Consider the following 25,971-nt stretch of genomic DNA (forward strand, 5'->3'; position numbering starts at 1 on the left):
GTTGTAGCAGAAGTGGACAAGCATGTACTATGGGCTATTGGGGTGAGGTCTGGTTTGGGGAAACAAGAGCAGGTTAGGTGGCGATTGAGTTGGACTGTAAACTGGCCTGAGGCTAATGGGTAATATCAGACTGTTGAAGTAACACTGGTTTCCAGATTTCAGGAAACGGGAGTCCTAGTTAGGCATGGGCTGAGTTAAATTGTGACTTGAGCAGTGTCCAGTAGGTATAAGATCTCTGAAGAAGAATCAAGCGTCCTCACTGGTTGTAGCTAAATAGAGAACTGTAAACAGAACAGTGTCCAAAAAGTCACTTGGGCTATTGGAGGATAGGTTCTGTTTGAGGGGAAACAGATGTCCGGAGGGACACTAGGCTGACTGGACTGTAACCTGGGCGGGTGGATGAGATATGACCTGGGCAGGTCCACGTCCTCATCAGGCGAGGACCTGGCCTGAGCCAGCCCGTCTGGGGACGGCAGGAAACACAGCTGGGGACAGGCCACCAAGGAGCGGCTCACCTGGGCTTACCTGGACCCAAGAGTCCGCGCGCTTCCGCGCCGGGAGAGCTGGCCCCGCCCCCCAACCAATGGCGGCGCAGAGGTCCGCGGAGGCGGGCTCTGATTGGGCAAGAGGGGTTGGTGTGGCGCGCCGGACAGCTAAGGCGCTCGGCCTGCGGGAGGCGCTGAGCGCTCGGCTACGCGGGGCGCGGCGCGGGCGGAAGTGGCGACGCTGGCGTCCCCTGGGCCTGCGGCTGGCGGCAGTGACGGCCCCGGCGCTGACGGCGGCGGCCCGGGGGGCGGCGTGGACCCCCGCGGCGCCGGCTGGGGCATCACCGCGGGCCTCGACCCCGAAATGGCGCTGCTGGCGGAACACCTGCTGAAGCCTCTGCCCGCTGACAAGCAGATCGAGACCGGGCCCTTCCTCGAGGCGGTGTCTCACCTGCCTCCCTTCTTTGGTGAGCGAGGGTGAAGGGGGGAACTGGCCGGCAGTCCTGTCCCAGAGCGGTCACAGGCGCCCGCATCCTTCTCCCGAGCATTCCCAAACCATCCCTTTCCTGGACACCCCAACTCCTACTTCCCCAGGCGTCCGAGATCCCTTTTTCCTTCAGGCACCCCAGATCTCCCCTGTTCCAGACCGCTTCCAAATGCTCTCTCCCCGGAACGTATCACATCCTTCATTTTTTCTCAGACATCTCCAAACCCTCTGTCTCCCCAGACACCTCATATTCCAACATATCCTTCAGACCGAGGCAGTTTTTCAGTCCCTGTACACCCCAATCGTCCATCTCCCCACAAACACCCCTTACTCTTCTAAATCCCCAATTCTCCATCTCCCCCTTCCCCCCAAGTCCTTCATTCATCACCCCATCATCCCCTTCTCTCAAATAGCTCCCCTTAAAACGAATCCCCTCACTTAATAAACCCTACTTTTTTGTGTCTCCCAGCCTCTTCCTCATGGAACCTTCCTTGAGAACCCTTCTTTCCTCAGAATTCCCTCATTCCAGATCAGAGACACCCACCCCTACCCCCACTCCAAGGGCAGGAAGCCTGTCAAGATGAGGAGAGGGCTTTTGAAGATGGATTTGCAAAACTCTGGAGCCCTTTCCTGGAGAGAATCACCTAAAGTTTTCCCTCCACTTGGAATAGGGGGTCTGAACCAGGGGGGCTGCTCTGTGTGGTGACATCAGACACTGGGTGCCTGGCATGGACTCTAAAAGAAAAAGACCCCTCCCCCATGTGTCCTTCCCTGGGAGGTCATAGGAGCCCTGGAGGCAGCAGTAAGTTGGTTGCAGACCCTCCTTTCTCCTGTCCCTCAGCCCAGCCCATGCCCAGGATGGAAAATGGGAAATAGAAGACAGTACCATCTACCCCTGCCCTTTGCCTTTCTGGGCCTGAGTAAAGGGTGCAACCTGAGCTCAGCTTTCTTCTCTTCCATGTGGGCTTGCCCAGTGCCCCGCCCAGCTGGTTCACTTGGTGGCCTCCCAGGAAGAGACCAGTCCCCAGGGCAGAGTCCAGCTGAAGCCCGCAAACTCATGGGATCTTGACACTGGCTTGGACTGAAGGGATGTGGCACCCAAGGTGGTCACTCCTTTTACTCCCTAGTGGGTGACCAGGGCTTGCTGTGGGCATTAGTTCCTGCAGTGCTGTGGGCTCTGAGGTGGCTGTGGCTACTTGGAGGTGTATCCCCAATCCCCTCCTCCACCTCTTGAGCCTCAGCGGCCCCATCTGTGAAATGGGCATGATGATCTCCTAGGCTAGCAGCGAGGAGTAAATGAATGAGGTGGTGTGTGTAAAATTCTGAGGCTTTAATTGCCAAATAGATCTTAGCTCTTGGAGTGGTTGTTATACAAGTTCTTGGATTCTGTTTTGTTTCTTTCATAGAATAGATGATTGATTAATCCATATTGAGTGACCACCGTGGGCTGGTTGGTGTGATTCTCAGACCTGGGTCTTTTATGTCCACTGCTACATCCCCAGTACCCAGAACAGTTGCTGGCACCCAGTAGGTGCTCCATCAGTACTTGTTAACAAAACATTCTTGTTATTGATATCACTGTGTTGTGATAACACTGAATCTCTTCTAGGCAGGAGCTTGGGAGCTGTCTGGTTTTAGCGTTGGGGCATTCTCTATTTCTGTGACAGTCCTGCCCCCTTTTGGCTCTCTAAACATTTGTCCCAAACAAAGATTCGGAATTCAGAATCATTTTAAGCTAGTCTTTCTCAACTGAAGGCAGCTTTGATGCTGCTCAGAGGACATCTGGCAATGTCTAGAGACATTTTTAGTTGTCATAACTTGGGGAGGGGGGCACGGGGAGATGCTCCTGGCATCTAGTGGGGAGAGGCCAGGGATGCTGCAAAATATCCTCCCATGCCCGTCACAGCCCCCACCACAGCTGAACAAGGTGGAGAAACCCCAAGTTCAGCTCTGCGGCCTTTTCCTCCCTCACCTGCAGCAAGGTTGCCCATCTGTTCTGCATTTGAGGCTACCTTCATTTTATGTGATTATCTGGAGGGTTTTAGAGGAGAGGGGGTAGTGGCAGCTGGAGCCAGCAGTGATCTGGTGCCTGGGCTGAAGAGCATCCCCCTCTCCTTTTCCCAATCTCAAAAGACGCTTGTCTTTGCTGCCCGCCGTGTGCTCTGGGGTGTCACATCTGTTGACAGAAGCACTATTTATACAGAAGCCTCCGTGGACTGACCCACAGAGGATAATTCTTAGCACTCTTAAAAAAAAAGCGGGGGGGAATAATGCATTTTGAACCATTAGTCTCTCTTCTGGGGATAGTTTCTGCTGAGGTTTAAAGTTCGAGAATGATGCCCCCACCTGTGGCTTTTCTCTGGCACTCAAGAGTCGATGGAGACTTGCCATCAGCTCTGACACCGTGGCTTTGTCTAGATCTTGGGAGCGTCTGGTCCTCCGGATGATCTGGGTGGCATGTGTGTCTTTGGAATGGAGCAGGCCTGGGATTATGGACACAGGAAGTCTGAAAGGCATTGTGGTGCCAGTTTCCTCCAAATCATGGTTTCTCCACTGTGGCACTGCTGACACTTGGGGCTGGGCCTTTCTTTGGGGGTTGGGGGGGTTGTCTCTTGCCTTGTCAGATGTTTAGTGGCTTCCCTATCCTCCTTCTACCAGATGCCAGTGGCACCTCCTCTCCGCAAATTGTAACAACCAAACATATCTGTGGGGAAACAAAGTCACCCCTAGTTGAGAACTGCTGTTCTTGATATAAATATAGCGGAGGGCTGAAAGCCCTGTTCTTAAAAAGTATTTAATTCTGCAGGGAAGATCTGCTTCTCAAAGAAAAATTGAGCAAGAAGAAATGATAAATTAAAAATCTCCCCGCCATTTTATTGAGCATTTACTATGTGCTAAGTCCTTTAGGTGGGTTACCTCACTTAATCCTCTCACGACCTTTTGAGGCAGAATTGGTGGTAGCATTGTTTTATAAAAGAGACTCAATGCTGATATTTCAGAGTATTTTTCAGACTCATTTATATCTTTATCTGTTTTTAAGGGAAAATGTATAAGCTATTTCTTTCACCAACAATATAGCATAACCACCTTCTTATGTAAAACATCATTTTGCATAGCTGCTTAGAATTTCATCATTTGAATGTGGCCATAATTTATTTAATCAGTACCCCAGCTGTTGGCTATTTGCCTTGCTTTTTTTTTTTTTCTCTAATAAATTGTGCTACAGTAAACATTCTTGCATATATTTCTTTGCATACTTCTTTGATTATTTCTAATTTTTTGGACGGGAAGCCCTGAGTTGCAGGGTGTGAAGGCTTTAACCTGTCAGCACAACCGCATTTCTTAAACTTTTGCTGGGTGTGGTTCGGGACAGAATTGATTGGGCGTGATGAGTGCAGATTCTCTGGGCTTCAGGTCAGATGTGGCTCAGAACCTCTGACTCCTGGGCTAGCTCTTCTTCCATACCTCCAGCCTCAGTCTTCTGAGCTGTACAGGTTTTGCTATGTCCACTTAGAGGTCAGTGCTTTGTCCATCTTCTTTCTCCACTTGACCTAGTAATCGGATCTCACCTCTGACTGATCAATTTGCAACTGACTTCTGTGAGGCCCCGCTCTCTCATCTTTTCCTTCAATTACACAGCTGGTCTAGAACATTAACAATTGGAGGGAGGGAGAGGGAGGGACTCAGTTATCTTTTAGTCTGGTTACTCCCTGCCTAGAAGCCTCAGTGGTTGCCTATTACCCCGCTTTGAAATCTGTGCTGTAGCTTTTCTGAATGGCTTGCAGCCCCACACGCCAACACTTGCCTCTGGTGCTTTACCTGAGTCAGCCTCTCTGCTTGGCGTCCCACTTCTCTCCAGCCCACCGCCTTCCTTTCACCTGACTGGGTTCCACTTATCCTTAAGGGCCACCTCATCCTGACTCCCATAGGACCTCTCCCATTCTGACACTTTTGAGTTATTTCAGTGCCTAGCACTTGGTGAGCTAGTGATGTTTGTCAAGTGAATGCTTTTGGTTCTGTTCCCATTTTCCTGGGTTCTTTCTAAACAGTGTTCTGCTTTCTTTTCTCTAAGTTAAAATACAGAACTCACAGCCTGTACCCATGGCAGACATTCAAAATTAATCATGATACTGTTTTTCCTTTTGAGTCTAAACACAGCCTCAGCATCTTTTTTCTTTCTTTCTTTCTTTCTTTTTTTTTGTTGTTGTTGTTGTTGCTTTTTAGGGCCACACCTGTGGCATATGGAAGTTCCCAGGCTAGGGGTTGAATCAGAGCTACAGCTGCCGGCCTACACCCCAGCCATAGCAATGTGGGATCCAAGCCACATCTGCAGTGTACACCACAGGTCGCAGATCCTTCACCCACTGAGCGAGGCCAGGGATTGAACCCGTGTCATCATGGATACTAGTCAGATTGATTTCTGCTGTGCCACAATGGGAACTCCCTCAGCATCTTTCTGACCATGACTTCTCCGGGGCCATTAGAGTTGATGCATGAGGTGACACCTGTTTGCTCTCACTGTTTAGGGAGCAACCAAAGACACAGGGGCCGAAAGTGATGACTTCCACTTCTCAGTTCTTGAGATTCAGATTTAGGGAGTTATTTTACTTCCTTCAGCCTTCTTAGTTTAATTAAATGAATGTCCATAGAATCAAGCCTCATGCATATCTGACTCATTAAACAGCTCTAGCGTAACCCCAGAAAGTGTGGTTTTTGCAGCTCTTTGGTCCATTGCTTCCTCTGTTTGGGGGTGGGTGGGAAGGGACAATTCTCCAGAAGCAGAGAATTACCCTGTTTTGCAGCCAGAGAAACCAATGCAGAGAGGTTACGTGACTTGCTCAGGGTCACACAGCCAGTGAGTGACCATAGAGCCAGAACTTGTGTTGGACTCCTTATGTAACACTTTGCCCTTGTTCTGCCTACTCTCCTGGCTTCCTGTCTGGTTGAGGAGAAGATCCCTAGTGGAGCCAGCCTGCTTGGCCACTGAAGAAATTCAGGAGCTCTGCTGGCTCCACAGTTACTTATCCAAGATGCTGGGAACCCCAGACCAGATAGGCAGGTTTCCTCCAAGCTGCGTGTCTTATAATCATCTTGGGCCCATGATTCCTGCTTATTTGAATGCAGATTTGATGACCGGGGTGTGGAAGTCATCCAGTGGGGAGGCCCCAGACAGGTCAGTTTTTCCTTTAATTGAGACATCACATTAACTGCCTAGAACCAGCCCCACCTGTACCCCTTGGTCTTTAAGAAGTTGTTCTTCCATGGAGTTCCTGCTGTGGTGCAACAGGATCAGCGGCGTCTCTGGAGTGCTGGGCAAGTTCAATCCCCAGCCTGGCACAGTGGATTAGGATCTGGCATTGCTGCAACTGTGGCTTGGATCTGATCCCTGGCTTGGGAACTCAATATGCTGCAGAGCGGCCAAAAAAAAAAAAAAAAAAAGTTTTTCCCATTGCAACAAGCACCTTTTGGGACTTGGGACCACTTACCATGTCTCTGCAATGCTTTTTCTTTTTTTTTAAAAGGTGATCCAAATACTTGTTTAGTTTTCATTTTGTATAGAATAACGCAAGAAAGAGAAAGAAGAAACTATACTAACCCCTGTCCAGTAGCAGGTTAGTTATCATTTTGGTTGAGTGTCTGTTGAGAGCTGAATTCTGTCTGAACCGGAAGCAGACTGTGTGCCTGGGAGAGACACTTCTAGGAGGAAGAAGCAATGTAGTTGCAGAGGGCTGGGGAAAAGCCACTTTCTGCAGTGGGTTTTGCAGTTTTGAAAGGGCCTGCTTGGAGTTCCTGTTGTGGCGCAGCGGAAACAAATCCAGCTAGTAGTCATGAGGATTTGGGTTCAATCCCTGGCCTCACTCAGTGGGTTGGAGATTTGGTGTTGCTGTGAGCTGTGGTGTAGTTCCCATACATAGCTCAGATCCCACGTTGCTGTGGCTGTGGTGTAGGCCGGCAGCTGTAGCTGCAATTCAACCCCTAGTTTGGAACTTCCATATTCCGCTGGTGTGGCCCTAAAAAGCCAGAGAGAGAGAGAGAGAGAGAGAGAGAGAGAGAGAGAGAGAGAGAGAGAGAGAGAGAGAGAGAGAGAGAGAGAGAGAGAAGGGGCCTGCAGATTCCTCTCATTGGTTGGATGTGTGTTTGCAAGTAGTGAGTGAGGATTCATTAGCCTTGAGAAGCACCTACTGTGTGCCTGATGCCATGCTGGTGAGTCCCTCATGAGCTCACCTGGCCCTGTAAGATCTGGAGAACACTTAATAGAGGGCTGCCACTGTGTTATCCTGACCGTCTGTGTCAGCCCACGGGTTGACTGCTTTAGAGGCTTAGAGGGGAAAAGTAACTTTGAACTGGGGTCTGCTGAGGCCCAGGGACTGAAATCTAAGATAGATGAATGGAAAGGAACATGGACATTGGGGAGTTCCCTGGTGGTTCAGTGGGTTAAGGATCTGGAGTTATCACTGCTGGGGTTCAGGTTGCTACTATTGCGTGGGTTCAATCCCTGGCTTGGGAACTTCCGCATGCCGTAGGCACGGCCAAAGGAGAAAAAAGAAACATGGATATTGGCATCAAGCAGAGCCAGCTGCGCTTGAGTGCTGTTTTTAAGATGCCACAGCTGTGTGTCTGTGCCTAAGTTCTTCCCATCTCTGAGCCTGCACTCCCAACTGTAAAATGGGGGAGTTGGGCTTCCCAGGAGGGCCAATAGAGGTGACCATCCAAAATGTGGCATCCACTGCCCAGAATCACTCCATCTTTTTGCACAGGTGAGAAAGAGCCTTCGATCTTTAAAAATGGCACCTCTTGCCACACAGCCCTTGGGAAACAAGGATCTTACACAAGGAAGCTGTCTCTGGCTCTTGGTGAACAGCTGCCAGGGCTTGGGGCCAGCCAGCTGCCTGCCTGCCAGAGCACTTCTCAGGTATACCTTCCAAGGGCCAGCACAGAGCACAGACCAATGGCGCCCACCTGCTGCGTTCCCCCAACGATACTGATTCAATCCTCTTAATCCTTTGGGTTCAGAAAAGTCTGGCCCTGAGGTTAGGGGCTGAGGTCTGGCCTCTGCTCCTGGAGGGAAGAGGATGGAGAAGCAAGAGGGAAAAGACTCTGCCATCCACTCTGTCACTTGCTGGCTCACCCAGCACCCCTCATTTCTCAACTGCCTGGAAGAACAGGGCCCCACTGTGAATTGCATCCCAGGCTCCAGCAGTGCGCCTGGCAGAGCGTAGGTACCCAGCCAATGTGGAACTTGAAAGGGAATGGAAAGAATGCCTGACAAAGAGCTTTGTAAAATATAATGCATGGCCCCATCACAGCTAGCGTAATCCCTGTTTTTTTTTGTCTTTTTGCCTTTTCTAGGGCTGCTCCCTTGGCATATGGAGGTTCCCAGGCTAGGGGTTCAATCGGAGCTGTAGTCGCCGGCTTACACCACAGCCACAGCAACATGGGATCTGAGCCGCGTCTGTGACCTACACCATAGCTCATGACAACACCGGATCCTTAACCCACTGAGCAAGGGCAGGGATCGAACCTACAACTTCATGGTTCCTAGTCAGATTCGTTAACCACTGAGCCATGACGGGAACTCCGTAATCCCTGTTTTGAGTGACTCCCAAGTGCCAAGCATTGAACTAGCCAGTGTCTCACTTCTAATCCTTATCATGACCTTATGCATTAGGAGGAATTGGTGCCATTTTATAGAAGAGGAGACCAAGGTTCAGAGTGGTGAAGGGATTTGACTAGGTCATTCAGCTACTAAGTGGTCCATGGGGCTTTGAAGGGGGCCAGCCCTGCAACAAGTCTTCCAGAGCAAAAAGGGCCTTTTTGGGCTGTTTGTAGGGGAGGGGAAGTGATAGGACTTTCTCAACTGGCACAACAGTGTGCTTATTTCAATGAGCTTGTTAGAATGGAAACAGTTGGCTTCTAGTCTTAGGTTTCATTGTTTCAGTTTAAAAATGGCCCAGATGGATGTTAACTCCTTGTGTTACATTCTTGCAGTGTTGCTTGTATCAGCCCCCCCCCCCTTTTAAATAATTGTTATAGCTTTAACTGCATCTGAGCTTTTAAAAGTCATTGCCACTGATTAGCCCTCTCCAGGGGCCTATAAAACCTCTGCTTTCCACCCCTGCAATTCTGTGGCCAGCTCACACTTCCCCTAGCTCAGAAATGATTCATTTTCGGCTCTGCTGTCCCCCAGAGATCCTTCCCCTTTCTGAGAGCTCAGACTTTAATGGTCAAGATTACATGTCAAGTCCTTATTTTATGACTGGAGGGTTCCTGCTTATTTTGCCTGTATCAATCAATTGATTATGCCTTCTTTCTCCACCTCTCTCGCCTCCCTCTTTTCCATTCTTCCTTTTTTTTTTTTTTGGTCTCTTTAGGGACGCACCCGTGGCATATGAAGGTTCCTAGGCTAAGGGTCTAACTAATCTAAACTACAGCTGCCAGCCTATGCCACAGCCCCAGCAACATCAGATCTGAGTGGCGTCTGCTACCTACACACCACAGCTCATGGCTGTGAGCTTAACCCACTGAGCGAGGCCAGGGATCGAACCTGCAACATCATGGTTGCCAGTCAGGATTTGTTTCTGCTGCACCACAATGGGAACTCCCTCTTTTGATTTCTTAATCATTGGAATCATTCTTTTCTGGATTTCTTCTCTAAAGAATGAGGATGTAATTCATAATAATCATAATCATAAGGAATACTTTTTTTAAAGTTGAGCCAGAAACTATGCTAAATCCTCTATTTATACAACCTCATTTAAGCCTTGCAACAACCTTATGAGGTGGAGTCCATTAGTAGCCTCATTTTACAAATGAGGTAACTCGTTGCTCAGAGAGGTTAACTCAATTCTCCCAGACTGCACAGCAAGCAAGAGAAATCATTTTCCCATTCACATTCCTATGTCAAAGCAGGTTTTTTTTTTTTTTTTTTTGTCTTTTTGCTGTTTCTTGGGCCGCTCCCGTGGCATATGGAGGTTCCCAGGTTAGGGGTCGAATCGGAGCTGTAGCCTCCGGCCTACGCCAGAGCCACAGCAACGCAGGATCCGAGCCGTGTCTGCAACCTACACCACAGCTCACAGCAACGCCGGATCGTTAACCCACTGAGCAAGGGGCAGGGATCGAACCCACAACCTCATGGTTCCTAGTCGGATTCGTTAACCACTGCGCCACGACAGGAACTCCAAGGCAGGTTTTTTATTTTTATTTTTATTCTTCCTTTCTCTTTCTCCTTCCTTCCTTCCTTTCTTTCTAGTGCAGCCACAGCATGCAGAAATTCCTGGGCCAGGGATCGAAACTGAGCGACAGAAATGACAACACCAGATCCTTAACCCACTGAGCCACCAGGGAACTCCCAAGGCTAGTTTTTGCCAAAAGGGACAACGATAGACAGAGAGTTGGTATGTCATGGGGGTGATTTTTATTTTTTATTATCTATCTATTTATTTATTTTTTTGATTGCATACCCATGGCATGTGAAAGTTCCTGGGGCAGGGATCGAACCGGCACCAGGGCAGTGACCCAAGCCCCTGCAGCAACAATGCTGGATCCTTCACCCACTGCATCAGAAGAGAACTCCATGAGTGTGATTTTTAAAAGCAACTTTTTTTTTTTTGGTTTTTTTGTTTGCCTTTTTAGAGCTGTGCCTGCGGCATACAGAGGTTCCCAGGCTAGGGTTTGAACTGGAGCTAAAGCTGCTGGCCTACGCTATAGCCACAGCAATGCAGGATCTGAGCCCTATCTTTGACCTACACCACAGCTCACAGCAATGCCAGATCCTTAACCCACTGTGCAAAGCCAGGGATTGAACCTGCTTCTTCATGGACACTAGTCAGATTGTTTCCGCTGAGCCATGATGGAAACTTCAAAAGCAACATTTTGAATCATTTTGTAAACATTCTTTCCTCTTAGAAGAATTTAGAGTGGGAACTAGTTTTAGGAAGATGGGCATTCTCTGGTCTCTTATCCCTCAAAATAGGCCTTATTGCAAACTGAGCCAACATACACACACACCCCATGGATTAATAAATGATTCATCTCCATCAGCTGTAATTTGAGTGCCTCCATTGTGATCCTTGTAACCCAGGATCTGTAAAGTTAATCTACCCCATGTGTTTTATGATGAAGCCTTATTATCCAGCTATTGAAAAAAAAGAGATTTTGAAATAGAACCTCCCCAAACCAGGCTCCTAGCAAGATGACCCAGGCATCCTGTTTTTCCTTTTTCAAATAAGTATTTATGGGTTGGATCAGGTATTCCCACACTGAATCACACAGGCTGGAAGTGAAGCTGTGCGTCTTTTTGTTCTGAAAGGAGAATTATTCCTGAGATGAACCGGCCGGGGGGGAAAGGTGGGAGTGATTCTGTTGCCTTGTTGCCCAACATTGGTGGCATCGTCTATGGGAAGAGATGGTTGTGGGAAAAGGCAGACACTGAGGGGCAGCTTGGATGGAAATTTCCAAACATGCATGTGCTGTGGTCTTGTTCGGAACATAATGGCTGGGGCTTTCCAAATATATTGAGGCAGAAAAAAAAAGAGGAAATGAATCTGATTCTCAGTGGCATATGGTGACTGTTGGCTTGCGGGAATTGTGCCATCCAGGTGACCTCAGCCATCTGAACTATGGCAGAGACCCTGACAGAACTGTCGCAGGGGTCATGTACAGAAGGCTTGCTTGCTGCCCATTTCCTCTTATTTTGCAGGAGATGCTGACAGAGTTGGCTCTTTGTTTTTCAAGTATCTATTGCAGAATCCAGGCCTTGCAGGGAAAGCAGGAGGAAATGACCATCGGCTGTCCAGAGACGTTTTTTAAAAAACTTTGCAGAGCTGCCCTAAAATCCTCAACATATATCATGGAGAGCCATTTAGGGAAGGGTTGAAGGGGCCTGGAATGTCACTGGGTCACACTTTTATCACAATTATTCCTTTTGATGATGGCCTAGTTTAGAAAACTGTGAATGTCTTGCTGTACGAAAGCAGGGCCATTTGTGTTACATTTTGATAATTTCCACCCAGAATGGTTGAACTAGAGAGACATTTAGTGACTCATATAATTTGGTAGATGGAAAATATTTCACTGTTTTATTTTCTTTTTATTGTTGAGGTTAAATGTCTTTTCATTTCTTCTGTTAACTGTCCATCTTTGTATAAGCTTGTTCTTATTGATTTGTTAGAGCTCTTTACATATTAGGGATAATAGTTTTTGGTCTGTGATATTTGTTACACAGATCACCCCCCTCCCCCAGTCAGTTTGCAATTTGGCTTTGGTGATGAGATTCTGGGGTAGGGGGCCCCCTTACACCTGCAAGTTTCTGGGTTTTATAGTCAGATTTGTATGTCTTTTCCTTATGCCTCTCAGGTTGAGTATAACATGCTTAGAAAAACCTTCTACACTAAACAGAAGGGACCATTTGCCACATGTTCCAGACAACCAAGTCTTAACTGTATTTGGAATCCCTGCCCTTTGCAGTTGGTCCTATGAAGTAAGACAGTGGGATAGTATCTGATTTTTCTTTTGTTTTTGAGGCAACTTCCTTTCACCCTGGAGGTAAGACAGCTAGAGAACCACCAAGCCCTCTCCCTCCCTTCTGGCAGGTTCTGGGTGGCATTTTAAAGAGCCTGTTTGCCGAGAAGGAAAAACAAGTTTGGGAAAACTGTAAAACAGGTCAAACGAGACAGATGATTTTGAGGCAGGGCTGCATTCTGTAGGAAAGGTAAAGCTGGATAACCTCCCAGAAATGTGTTGCATCCTATCCAGAGTGGGGCCAGCTTGAGTTTAAACTCTCAGGCCACTGGTTATAATCTTCTGGTTTTCTTGTCAGAGTCCTCTCACTTTTATCGAGTTCCACAAACAGAAGGAAACATTCTAGAAAGGCTAGAGGGAGTGGTGGAGGCAGCCTTGGCTTTATTTATTTATTTATTTATTTTAATTTATTTATTTATTTTGTCTTTTTGCCATTTCTTGGGCCACTCCCGTGGCATATGGAGGTTCCCAGGCTAGGGGTCTAGTCGAAGCTATAGCTGCCAGTCTACGCCAGAGCCACAGCAACATGGGATCCGAGCCGCGTCTGTGACCTACACCACAGGTCACGGCAACACCGGATCCTTAACCCACTGAGCAAGGGCAGGGATCGAACCCGCAACCTCATGATTCCTAGTTGGATTCGTTAACCACTGCGCCATGATGGGAACTCCAGACTTGGCTTTATAATCGTGTCTGAGTACCTGGCTCTCACCAGGTGACTCTGGGCAAGCCGCTTGGCTTTTCTGGGCCTGCACCAAAGGCAAACATAAACCCAGAGCCTTCTACAGGGCATGGTGAAGCCAGCCTCAGCTCACCTGGAGCACCTCCTGTTTGCCCAGCACCTCGGGACTCTGGGAAGTCAGGGGCCTGAGCCCCAGGTAGTCAAGTCACTTGTCCAAAATGACAGCAGGGCAGAGACCCAACCCCAGAACCAGGGCTCCGGAGCACTGTGTCGCCCCTCCTCTGGTTGCTGGTGTCCCCTTTCCAGATGCTGCCAACCCGACCCTAGTGTGCACAGTGATACACTTCCTGCCTGTGCCCCCTCCTTTTCTGAGGTCCATTTCCACCCCCAACTCGTCCCTCTCTGTTTCTGGTCTATTCCCAACTCCAGAAGTACATTCAGGCCCCACATCTTAACCCACAGTTTTGGTTTTGGTTTTCGTTGTTTTGTTCTTTTGGGCCTTGTCTGCAGCACATGTAAGTTCCCAGGCCAGGGTCAAACCTGCACCAGGGCAACAGCAATGCTGGATCCTTAACCCAGTGAGCCACCAGGGAATGCCCATGCTATGCCACAATTGAGCAGAAGCCATGTCCCTGTACGGTGGTCACAGTGCATAGGAACAGCTGCCTTTGGGCCCAGCTCCTGCCGCCCCACCACAGCAGGCCTCATGACCTGCACAGTATGCTGTCAGGAGAACACAAAACAAAAAGCCTTTCTCCCCCCATCAGGGGGACGGCTCAGAACCGCACAAGAGCTGTTTTCAGAGCCAAGGAAACCGAATAACATTCCCTGTGTCTCTAAGATGCATGTCAAGCATCCTGAGTCACTGGGAAAAGCTAGGAAGCCACCCACGTGTGGTTGATGATGCTCCGTCACCAAGCCCTGGTTCTGCATCTCCTTCACTTGAAAACCAGCCCAGTCCATTGCTGCATGGTCAAGAGGGGACAGTCATTAGTGGCAGAAAATCTTGACTCTCCTGCATGGTTATTTAATTCTAGATTATGTTGTCCTTTGAGGTGTCCTGGGAGAGAACGTGTTCCAAGGCTTGCAAACTACACAGCCTCCCCAGGTTGGCCTCACAGGAGGAGGTCAGGGGAGATTAAAGGGTGGTTGGAGTCATTACCTAATGAATGCCCTTGGCAGCCCCCCCTGGGAGGCCACAGCACCCAAGATCCGGTAGGACAGGCCACCTGCACCCGCCACCTGGTACCTCAGAGCAGCTCCTGTGGTCACCCTTGGGGAGGCTCCCTTGGGGCCCCACGGAGAGAGAAGTGCCCAGTAGCTGAGGAGGATTCTTTTCCAGGGAGCCTGGAGCAGGGTGAGGCAGCTGCCAGGCCCCACAAGGGCTTGGGTTGGGAGGCAGGAGAGTAGAGGTGGTGGGGGTGCAGCCGAGTGTTCCCACTCAGCGGAGGTCCTGGGGGACCTGGTGACTGCCAAGCCTGGGTGACATTTGTGAGTCATGCCACAAAGTCATCAGGATAATCAGAGTTGGAGTTCCTGCTATGGCACAACAGGCTCGGTGGTGTCTTGGAAGCACTGGGACAAGGGTTTGATCCCCAGCCTGGCATAGTGGGTTAGGGATCTGGTGTTGCCATAGCTGCAACTTGGGTCTCCACGGTGGCTCGGATCTGATCCCTGGCCTGGGAACTCCATGTGCCACGGCAGCCAAAAAAGAAAAGAAAAGGAAAGAAAAGGATGATCAGAGTTCATTTACTGAGGGTTCATGCATTGAGCACACTCATAAACAAGTTCAGTGCGTGGATTTTAATCCCTACAACAACCCTGTGAAGTAGGTACCGTTAATGCCCTGCTTGGCATGTGAGGAAACTGAGGCACATGGAGGCCAGGAGACTTGCTCAACTCCATTCAGACCTGGTCTGTCTGGATTTCAACCTTCTTTCCACTGGGTTCTGGGGTATTTCATCTATAATGTCTAATGCTCTTTCTTCAATGCACTTCTTTTAACAGCTGCGATAAGAATGTTCCAGGTGGCCAGCCAGGTGTGCTGGGTCACCTTGGGTGGAATTCAGCTGGCAGGTGTCCTCCCCCGTCCTCTGCTCCCATGCAGTCAGTTGGCACGCACACAGAGGCCTGTGCCTGGCCTGTGAACAAGGGGAAGCTGGCGCTGGTGTCTCCCCGCCATGGGTTTGGTACCCACTTGTGGCCTGCTCAGGCTTCTCTGTGCCCTGGGCTCCGTGCTGGGGACAGTAAGAGGTGGTAGGGAAGCACAGTTGTCTGTCTTCAGGCTCTGAGGGTGAGGTCCTTGTTGAGTCCGCTCAGGAGAGAACCAGCCCTTCCCTGTTTCCTCTGTGCCCAGCCCTCAGCAGTGAGTTCTGGGCTGTGGGATGACTCTAGTCCATGTGGCAGCCAGCTGGGGGTCACAGAGGAGGGGGAGGAGGAGAGAGAGGCCACGGGCTGCTTCTGTGCCCCATGGAGCCCCGAGTTCCAGGCATTGCCAGTTTCCAGATCTGCATTTCATCAACTCAAAGGTTACGTATTTTAAGATGCTCTGTTGTTTTGTGAACCACCAAGAAAGGAAAAATGTAGAGTTCCCACTATGGTGCAATGGGATTGGCAGCATCTCTGGAGCACTAGGACGCAGGGTCAATACTCTTTCTGGCACAGTGAGTTGAAGGGTCCATGTTGTTGCAGCTGAGGCTTAGGTTGCAACTGCCACTGGCATAGGTTCCCTCGCCTGGGAACTCCATATGCCATGGGGCGGCCAAAAAAAAGAAAGGAAAACTCCTCCAATTAAGAAATTCTGATTCCAGAGGTGAACAAAATATGTGTCCTGGAAGTGGGTTGTTTTAAGTCATTCTTGTAGCAGCTCTGATCAGTTATGTTGGCCCATTTGCTAGATGGGAAAGCTGAACCCACTCATACCCAGCCCACACCCCCCATGTGTGCAGAGCAGATGTGGAGCCCCAGCTAATCATGCTCCATTAAGTAACTGGGATCCCACCGCCAGTGGGTTCTCCCAGGTCTTCTGCAGAGTCTCAGAACCATGACACTTCTAGGTTGGAGCTCACTTCTTCCTCATAAACTGGTGAATGAGAAGGTCATCTTTCATAAATCTGGCCCCTTTCCTCCCACCTCTTAAGATTCCTCGAGCTGGAGTTCCTGCTGTGGCTCAGCGGGTTAAGAACCCTACTAGTATCCATGAGGATATGGGTTCAATCCCTGGCCTCGCTCAGTGGGTTAAGGATCCAGCGTTGCCATGAGCTGTGGTGTAGGTCACAGATGCGGCTCAGATCCCATGTTGCTGTGGCATAGGGTGGCAGTACAGCTCCGATTTGCCCCCTAGCCTAGGAATTTCCATATGCCATGGGTGCGGCCCTAAAAAGAAAGAAAAAAAAATGATTCCCTCGAGCTGCCTCCTGGCCAGCTGATTTGTTGGTGGTCATCAGCCTTGTTGGCCAAGATGGTTTCTCAGAACATTAGTCTGCAAGATACGCTACAGCTGTGCTGTCGAATGCAGTTGCCACCAGGCACATGTGGCTATTTAAAATTTAAATGAATGAAAATTAAATAAAATTAACAATTTCATTCTTTGGTCATACTCATCACATTTCAAGCGCTCAATAGCCGCATGTGGCCCATATTAGTACAGATAGAGAAATTTTGTCCTAGGTAGAGAGGGTGCTGTAGACAAAAGGGTTTGCCTCCTAGATAACACAGTTGCATTTTAAAGGCTCTGACAAGGCCTGCTTAAGAAACCGGTCTCACCTAGATCCCAGTGCTCAAAATTTACTTGCCCACAAACTGTTTTAATACTTACAAAGAGCTCCACCTTTCCCTAAACACACCAAATGACCTCCCCTTTGGTTCCCAGGCCTTCTTGACCCACGGAGGTCCTATCTATTGCCCTCACTGGGAAGCTAAATCTCTCTTCTTGTTTTTGTCCCCAGATTGCCTTGGCTCTCCAGTGTTTACTCCCATCAAGGCGGACATAAGTGGCAACATCACAGTACGTATTTGGCAGCCTCGGTACCCAAATATGAATCTAATCTCACCCTGGTCACCAGTGTCCTGTTCCTTGCCACAAGTTCCCCAGACCAAGGACGGGGAAGGAGACATGGAAAACGGGCCTGGCCCCCAGCCTGTCAGACTCATGGCTCGAGGTCCTGGGGCCTCCTTTGCAGCCATGCCTTCCAGCCACAGATGAACAAGGACCACAGTCCAAGGTTGACCTGAGAAGGAACTTACTGATTCTTGTATTCACTCCACCCAACAAGAAATAAACTCTAAAGTCCACTGGTGCCCTGGCCTGGCCCTTCCCTTCCCAATCCTGAGGGTTCCCAATAGAGTCCCCCAGCCACTGACCCTCTCCCCACAAGGATCTACCATGGGGCTGATTCTGGGTCGTTATCCCCATTTTACAGATGGGGAAGCTGTGGCTCAGAGCCGTTGAGGGACTCACAGCAAGAAGTAGCAGAGGAGGGATTCACATTTGAACTGCTTGGCTCCAACTCAGGAGCCTTCTTCCCAGACATCTTTGACTTCTAAGAGCCTATTTCCTTTTGTCCACAAAAGCGAAACTTTAGATATTTAGGGTCTGAGGCGCTGTCAGAAGCGGTTGGAGGACGTGGACTCTGGGGCCCGGCCAGTGCTGGAAGCCGCTCCCATCTGCACCAGCTGTGTGACCCTGAGTGTGTCCCTTTCCCTCTCTGAGCCTCTGTTTCCTCATCTGCAAATAGTTGCTGTGAGGATCAGATGAGGCTGCACCTGTAAATCACATCAAGCGACCTGGCTTATGGGAGGTGGTCAGTCAATGCAGACAGTCATGGTTGTTATTGTTATGACAAGCCCTCCCCCTGCTCTCCCCTGCCCCCCTCGGTCCCTGGTCCTGGCACTGGTGGGCAGGAGAGGGAGGCTCAGGTGAGTGCTCCTCCGCCCAGCAGGCAGGGCGGCCTTTGATGGGGGCGGCCTTCCCAAGGGGGAAATCCCATGTGCTCTGTTTCAGAAAATCAAAGCCGTGTATGACACCAACCCCGCCAAGTTCCGGACCCTGCAGAACATCCTGGAGGTGGAGAAGGAAATGTATGGAGCAGAGTGGCCCAAAGTGGGGGCCACACTGGCGCTGATGTGGCTGAAAAGGTGATGGGCTGGGGGTGGGCAGGGTGTGTGTGGCTGGCGGGCCTGGGGTCCTGCTGTGCAGAAGGGGGACGTCCAACCCCACCACTGCCCCCTGGTGTCTGCTCTGACAGGGCAGGATAGTCACTCCCATCCTTTCACATGGGTGCTCTTCTTGTGCATTGCTAGTTAGTAGCAGCAAAAAAGCCTCGGGGTCCAAGGCGTGCCTGCTGGTGACCCTTCCTTGCTTGTTCTAGCCCCGGCAGGGGCATAGCAAGCCTGCGTGTACCCTGGGCCTTGTCTAAGCTCTTTAGATGCCTGATTGTACTTTGTGTACTGTGAGCTAGGTGTGATGATTAGCCCCCTCTACTAAGCTGCTGGAGTTTCTAGAGGCTGAACCATGTGCCCAGGGCATGGGGCAGAGCTGGGACTGAGTTGCCAAGCACAGTTGTGCAGGTTGTGCACAAAGATGTCCTGTCTAGGGCTGATCACATCACACTCATGGTAGATTTGTACATTATGACAACTTCTTGACAGAAATGCAGCATTTTGAGGAGAAGGAACTCTAATTTGCATAGACCCGTCCTGTGGGCTGGGGCCAGGGTGCTGCAATATAGGATTTGAACTCAGATGATCTTACCCCAGAGTTGACGGCACTTTTTTTTTTTTTTGTCTTTTTAGGGCCTCGCCCATGGCATGTGGAAGTTCCCAGGCTGGGTGTCGAATCAGAGCTGTAGCCGCCAGCCTACACCATAGCCACAGCAAAGCAGGATCTGAGCCTTGTCTGTGACCTACACCACAGCTCACAACAAAGCCAGTTCCTTAACCCACTGAGCTGGGCCAGGGATCGAACCCTCATCCTCATGGATACTAGTCAGGTTCATTACTGCTGTGCCACAATGGGACCTCCAACCTGAGTTGACAATACTTATAACCACCATGTGCATTGTACTCACAGCATATCCTTGAAGCCACATACAATTGTTCTCTTACAGATAAAGCCAGTAAGCCTCGGCAAGGCCAGGCGGCTTGCTCGCTGAGCTTGCACTGCCCTCTGCAGGCTCCAGAATTCTTCTTTAGCTGTGTACACACCACAGACCCTTGGCAGCAGCTCCAAAGCCAGGGGCCCATTCTTTGCCCCACAGATGTTCCCAACGTTGCCCTTTGTTTGGAGCCAGGAGCCAGGAGCCAGGAGTGGGGTTGTTCCCCTGTCCCTCCATCCTCTGACACGAACAGAAAGAGCCCACTCCTTAGAGGGTGCGGCCTGCATAGGCCTCCACGTGTAGGTGGGCTGTAATTAATACCCTCGTGGCTTCTTTATGACTTGCCCCTGCGAGCTGCCTATCAACAAGAAATTCACCCACCTGGAAGGAGAAACGCCCCTGAGTTCCTTCATTGGCAGGTGCCGTAGTTTTCTCAGGAAGAACAAGGCAGACAGTGATGTTCAGACCAGTTAGACTGTGTCCAGATCAGGCGTGGGCAGAGCCAGGTAACTGGGAGGAGGGCAGATACAAGTGGATGTCACCCAGGCAAGCATGTAATAAGCACCTGCTATGTGCTACACATGGCGCTGTATGCATGGGATGCTGTGTGGAGAGACATGGTCCCTTTTAGGGTATCATGGCCCCGGGCAGAGCCTTAGGTGGCTGGGTGGATCCTGACCGCAGGATAGCAGTGCTTGGAGCAGAGAGAAGTCAGGGAGGGCTTCCTGGAGGGGGAAGCACCACACAGCCTCCAGGACTGAGCAGGAGGGTTCCAGGAGGAAGAGGCCTCGCAGAGGTGGGAGGGCAGGAGAGGCACAGCATATATGCCCCCACTCCCCACCCCCACCCCACTCCAGGAGGGTCTGGTCCAGCCAGGGCTCTGAATGCAAGGCTGAAATAGGGAGGGCCCAGGTGGGGTTGGACAAGGATGAGTTGCAGCCTCCTCAGGACTCCCGGGGAGTCACTGAAGGGCATGAAGGCCAGCAGCAATGGGGACAGATGGGGCTTGAAAAGGAATCACCCTAGCTGCTGGGTGGAGGGGGTGGTCATTAGGCCTGGGAGAAACAGGGAGGTGGCCAACCAGGGTAGGAATTGCACCGCAAGCTTACTCCCACACCCCAGGCTGATCTCTGATGGCTGAGGGTTATGATTCAAGCATGGGGGATTTCTCTTCCCCTCATGGGTGATAAAGCTTAACTTTATCCCCTCAGTCCTTAGGCCCAGTGCTCCTGCCCCTGAGAACCCCCAACCTGATCTCCACCCCCTGCAGGGAGGGAGCAGAAGAGACCAGGTGGGGAGTGAGACAGGCTGAGTCCACATCCCGGCCTTTGACTGTGCCTTTTTGGGGGGTACCTGGGTGTTCCCTTCTGTGAAGTGGGCAGATCGTGCCAATCTTGGCCTCAAAGGGCTGAGGGGAACAGGAGATGAGATAACCTGGATTAAAGGGCTGGCACTGACCCGATTTTCAGCCTGGTCGCCCTGCCATAGCCCACCCGCTTCTGGCTCTTGAGGCATCAGCCTACCCCGGGGGAAGGGCTCAGTGGCCCTTCAGAGGCCATGGCTCAGGCTGTGATGGGGATGGGGAGCCCTTGGGTCAAAGCTGCCTATGTTCTCAGCCTGTCCCTGATCTGTGGTCCCTGAGCCCTTTGAGGACCAGCGCTGTGGATTCAGTCCTATACTGCTTGGCCTCATTTCTTAAGCACTAATGGCCACATGCCCTCAGAACTGGGCAAAGCAGGCATAGACCTTGCCATTGTAGCCCTAACTGCCCAGCAGAGACCATGGTCAGGCTCTGGTATAGACAGGGTCCTTGGGACATGTGCGGTGAGCCAGTGGGTCATGTTACATGGAAGCCCGTGTAGACCTGACAGTGGAGGAATAGCCTCCCCCTTTGGTGTAAACATATGCCTGGCTCACAGTAGGTGCTTAATCCAGAGTCTATCCGGGTCTCCACTGGGGCGTGGCTCCTGGTGAACCGGTGTGGGCAGGGTCCTAAAGCGCCCTCTCCTTTCTTGCTGCAGAGGCCTCCGCTTCATCCAGGTCTTCCTTCAGAGCATCTGTGACGGCGAGCGGGACGAGAACCACCCCAATCTCATCCGCGTCAATGCCACCAAGGCCTACGAGATGGCCCTCAAGAAGTACCACGGCTGGATTGTGCAGAAGATCTTCCAGGTAAAGTGCCCCTCGGGTGCCGCAGGTCTGCAGCTCGCCAGGCCTGCCCTCTGCTCCACGCTCTGTAGCTGCAGCCCACCCCCCCACCCCTCCTGCACCTGCATGTGCCCCCAGGGCACAGAAGGGCTCCTGCATCTGTTCTGGGGGTGGGGAAGGCTGGTGCCTGGAGGGACCCCGTCACGTGGTGGGCATTACCTTGGGTGCTCCTTGGTGGTCCTGATGAGGGGCCTGATTGGGAGGCCATGGGGGAAACCAGGGCAGAGACTGAAGGCTGCAGGCTGAAGGTGGGCTGGCCTCATTGGCCCCTTGGATTCAGCTGGGACCGTTGCATTGGGGTCGGGGGGAGGGCCCCGTGCCCGAGGGGGCGGCAGATGAAGGGCCATTGACTCACAAGACTCTTGGTGGCTTGTGTTGGGGTAAAAATGACCAGCTAGGCTGGTGCTAAAGGTCTGTGCCCAGGACCTGTGTCCCATGGTAGAGACAGGCCCCCTGCCCTGGTTCTCATGGGAGTGAGGATGGGCCAGCAGTGGGAGCTGCAGAAAAAAGGGCAGCCACTGTACAGGTTGGCGAAGATGAGGGGGCAGCGAGAGCCAGGGCGGCCCAACAGTTGTAGGGCACTCCTAGTTCTCTCCAAGCCCGCCTTCAGCACGAGGGTGATCTTCACAAATGCACTGCAATACTGTCCTGACCTCATTTCACAGATGAGGAAACTGATGCCCAGAGATGTTAAGTATCTTGCTAGAGGTCACACAGTAAGAATTGGGGGCTGGGATTCTACCTACCTGAGCCTCAGTATCTTCATCTTGCAAATGAATGTAAAATAGACCATATTGGAGTTCCCTGGTGTCCTAGCGGGTTAAGGATTTGGTGTGGTCACTGCTGTGGCTTGGGTTCCATCCCTGGCCCAGGAACTTCTGCATGCTGCAGGAGGCCGGGAAAAAAAAAATAGGCCTTACCTCACAGAACCAGAGCTAGTATTATTTTAATTCTTTTTTTTTTTTTTTTTGGTCTTTTTACCTTTTCTAGGGCCGCTCCTGCAGCATATGGAGGTTCCCAGGCTAGGGGTCTAATTGGAGCTGTAGCCACTGGCCTTGGCCAGAGCCACAGCAACGCAGGATCCGAGCTGCGTCTGCGACCTACATCACAGCTCATGGGCAATGCCAGATCCTTAACCCACTGAACAAGGCCAGGGACTGAACCTGCAACCTCATGGTTCCTAGTCAGATTCGCTAACCACTGCGCCACGACGGGAACTCCTATTTTAATTCTAAATGATAGTGTTATTTTTACTTTTCTCACCCTGTCAAACTTGTAGCCTAAGGTTTTTATCTGGGTGCATCTTTTTCCTCCTGGCTTGGAAATTCTGTGCACTTCTGGTTCTCCGGACTTTTCACAATTGTCAGGGAAGTTCTGATATTTAGGGAAGTGTCGCCCTCTGAAGGACAAAAGAGGAACAGCATAGATTAGCCCTCCTTTCCAAGGCTTAGAAGGTGGATTTCAGGACGAAACTATTCAGCTACTCCAGAGCAGGAAACCCAGAGGGAAGAGGCTTATTGACACCAGACACCTGCTGTGTGCCTGGTGCTATGGGGAGCACTTTGCACACTCTCCTTTGTCCATACAAAAGCAGCCTGATTGGGTGGGTGCCGTTATTATCCCCATTTTACAGATGAGGTGACTGAGGCTCAGAGAAGCTAAGTAACTTGCTCCAGGCTCCCCGCTAGTCAGCGACACAAGCTGGAATTTGAACCCAGGTCTGTCTGTCCCCAAAGCTGGTGTCCTTCCTGCTGTCCCTCACGGGAGTAGAAGGGTGTGTCTCCCTTTGCCTCTCCCGCCCAATGCCACGAAGAGCACAGACCCCTGCCCAGTACCCTGGACCTCGAGGGCACCCCCTCCCAGAACCCTGACATGCTGGCCTGGCAGCTCTGGGGGAGGGGGACCTGTCCACTAATGCTGTGCCACCTCGCCTCTTGCCCGTCTCAAGGCAGCGCTGTACGCGGCCCCCTACAAGTCCGACTTCCTCAAAGCGCTCTCCAAGGGCCAGAACGTGACAGAGGAGGAATGCCTGGAGAAAGTCCGCCTCTTCCTGGTCAACTACACGGCCACCATCGATGTCATCTATGAGATGTACACCAAGATGAATGCCGAGCTCAACTACAAGGTGTAGGCAAGCCCTGAGTGGGCACCAGGCCGTCTTCCCCCGATACCCAGCCCCCCTGCAGAAACAGGCAAACCTGAATCACTGTGAAGCCAGCCAGCCGGCTGCCCCAGACCTACAGTGCCCCCAGAGCGGCCCGGAATCGGGCTGGGGGCTGCAGGGGGCCGGCCCTGGTTTTTTAAAAGTCATTTTTGGGGTCTGTCCTACCAGAGCAATAAAGAACCATCTTATACCCGAATCTCCTTGGAATTTCACAGCAGCATAGACTGACTTTATGCCTTCATTTCAGTGTGGTTTAAAAAAAATCGATTAATGTTTCTAATAAATCAAGTCCTAGGGTTTTTTGTCCCCCCCCTCGGCCCCCCTCCCCACAGAGCATGACTGGGGGATGTGGCGTTGTCCACCTCACTTTCGAAGCAGGCACGTGTCCTTCTGCGGATCTGGCTGAATAATGTTTGGGGTATTTTAAGGACCTCAGTGAGGGGCTTTGATTTGAAATTATACAGGGCCCCTATTGTGGGAAATTTTTGTTTTTTTAAAGCAAACTGATGTGTTTTCTCATGTGGTTTGCACAGCCCAGCCTCACAGCACTGTCATTAGAGAGCCTGCTCTTTCTGTCTTTTGCCAGACAGTGTTTTTATAGCTAAAACCAACCAGCAAGCCTTTGATGACCAAGGGGGTATTTTAAAGCTATCAGGCACAAATAATTGACCAGAGATGACTGTATTTCCATTCTTCTGCATAATTATTTTCTTCAGGGACAGCTTTTCCAACCTAAGAAACTACCTACCATGTGTATTCTTTCGAGGGGGAGAGGATGAACCCAAGAACATGCCCTGCTGCCTTAACTGTCCTTCCTGGCGCTAAAAAGAGCTGTATTTTTTAAAGTGTTGGGGCAAACAAAGCAACCCCCAAAGAACTGATGTATGTGAAAAACCCAATGAGGAACAATTGGTGATTTTTATGCAGAAACTAAATAATCCTTAATAAATAAATCTCTATTTTGGAATCACATTGGAGTCCTGTTTTGTTCCTTGATTCTTTTTTTTTTTTTTTTTTTCCTTCTGGATCAGAGGTTACCAGTGGAGACTAGCCAAGGACCTGTTTACTGGCCTCCTGGTCCTATTTTCTGGTTTAAAAAAATAGAACTAGTTGGAGTTCCTGCTGTGGCTCAACAAGATCTGCAGCACCAGGACGCAGGTTTCTAGCCCCATCCTGGCAAAGTGGGTTAAACTGCTTAGGTTGCAACTGCAGCTCCAATCTGATCCCTGGTCCTGAAACCCTATATGCCACAGGGAGGCCAAAAAAGAAGAAAAAATGAACTGATTGCCACATTGAGAAACCGGGGACATATCACAGAAAAATCTTGATTTTTAGCTTCTTTTGAAAGATTAGATGGCCGGGCAGGAGCTGAGAGATGATGGCCCCTTTGGCTGTATGGGACAAGTAGGTGGATATCTTCCATTTTGCCTCAGTCCCCACCAATCCCTGTTCCCTCTCCAAGCCTGTGACCATTGGTTATTTGCACTTTCTCAAGGACTGATGATTTTTCTGATAATACAGTTAAATATAGAGGGAAATATTTTATACTTCATTCCTGTTCTTACAGAGCTTGTAATCTAGTGGGAAAGATGGACTAGTAAATCACCAGTGACTGGCTTTTTAGGGACGCACCCGAGACATATGGAAGTTCCCTGGTGAGGGGTACAATCAGAGCTGCCAGTTTATGTCACAGCCACAGCAATGCAGGATCTGAGTCAAGTCTGCCACCTACAGCACAGCTCAGGGCAATGCCAGATCCTTAACCCACTGAGTGAGGCCAGAGATTGAACCTGCGTCCTCATGGATACTAGTCGGATTCGTTTCCGCTGAGCTACGATGGGAACTCCAGGATTTTTCCCTTTGAATATAAAATTCTGCCAACACATCTCAAAATTCTGTATATTCCTTTAAAAAAGAGCTCTTAGAGTTCCTATTGTGGCTCAGCTGAACCCAACTAGTATCCATGAGGATGCAGGTTTGATCCCTGGCCTCCCTCAGTGGGTTAAGGATCCGGCGTTACCACAAGTTGCTGCGAGGGTCACGGATGGGGCTGGATTCTCGCATTGCGAAGACTGTGACGTAGTCCTGCAGCTGCAGCTCCGATTTAAAAACAAAACAAAACAAAACCACCTCTTCTTTGTGTGTGTGATGCCAAGTGTATTGTAATGTGATCGAGTGTTGGAGTCCTGGCTCTGTTATTTATCAGCCGAGTGACCTTAGATAAATCACTTCCTCTCTCCGAGCCTGTTTCCTCATCAGTACAATGGGGATGGAAACTAACAGTTCCCAGCTCAATGAGACTCAGTGAAACCGCCTGGGCAGGCGCTTGC

The 25,971-nt window shown here is 50.5% G+C and overlaps 1 protein-coding gene across 1 annotated transcript; it reads left to right on the plus strand.

The window, feature by feature from the left end:
• Positions 1-739: 739 nt before the first annotated feature.
• Positions 740-24,611, plus strand: GLTP (glycolipid transfer protein). The gene is made up of 5 exons (XM_047761262.1): positions 740-952; positions 17,122-17,180; positions 18,177-18,310; positions 21,291-21,441; positions 23,426-24,611. The coding sequence occupies exons 1-5, from the start codon at positions 850-852 to the stop codon at positions 23,606-23,608; spliced, it is 630 nt and encodes a 209-aa protein (XP_047617218.1). The 5' UTR covers positions 740-849; the 3' UTR covers positions 23,609-24,611.
• The last annotated feature ends 1,360 nt before the right edge of the window (positions 24,612-25,971 follow it).

Source organism: Phacochoerus africanus, chromosome 15, assembly GCF_016906955.1.
Source record: "Phacochoerus africanus isolate WHEZ1 chromosome 15, ROS_Pafr_v1, whole genome shotgun sequence".
In the NCBI taxonomy this organism is placed as follows: domain Eukaryota; kingdom Metazoa; phylum Chordata; class Mammalia; order Artiodactyla; family Suidae; genus Phacochoerus; species Phacochoerus africanus.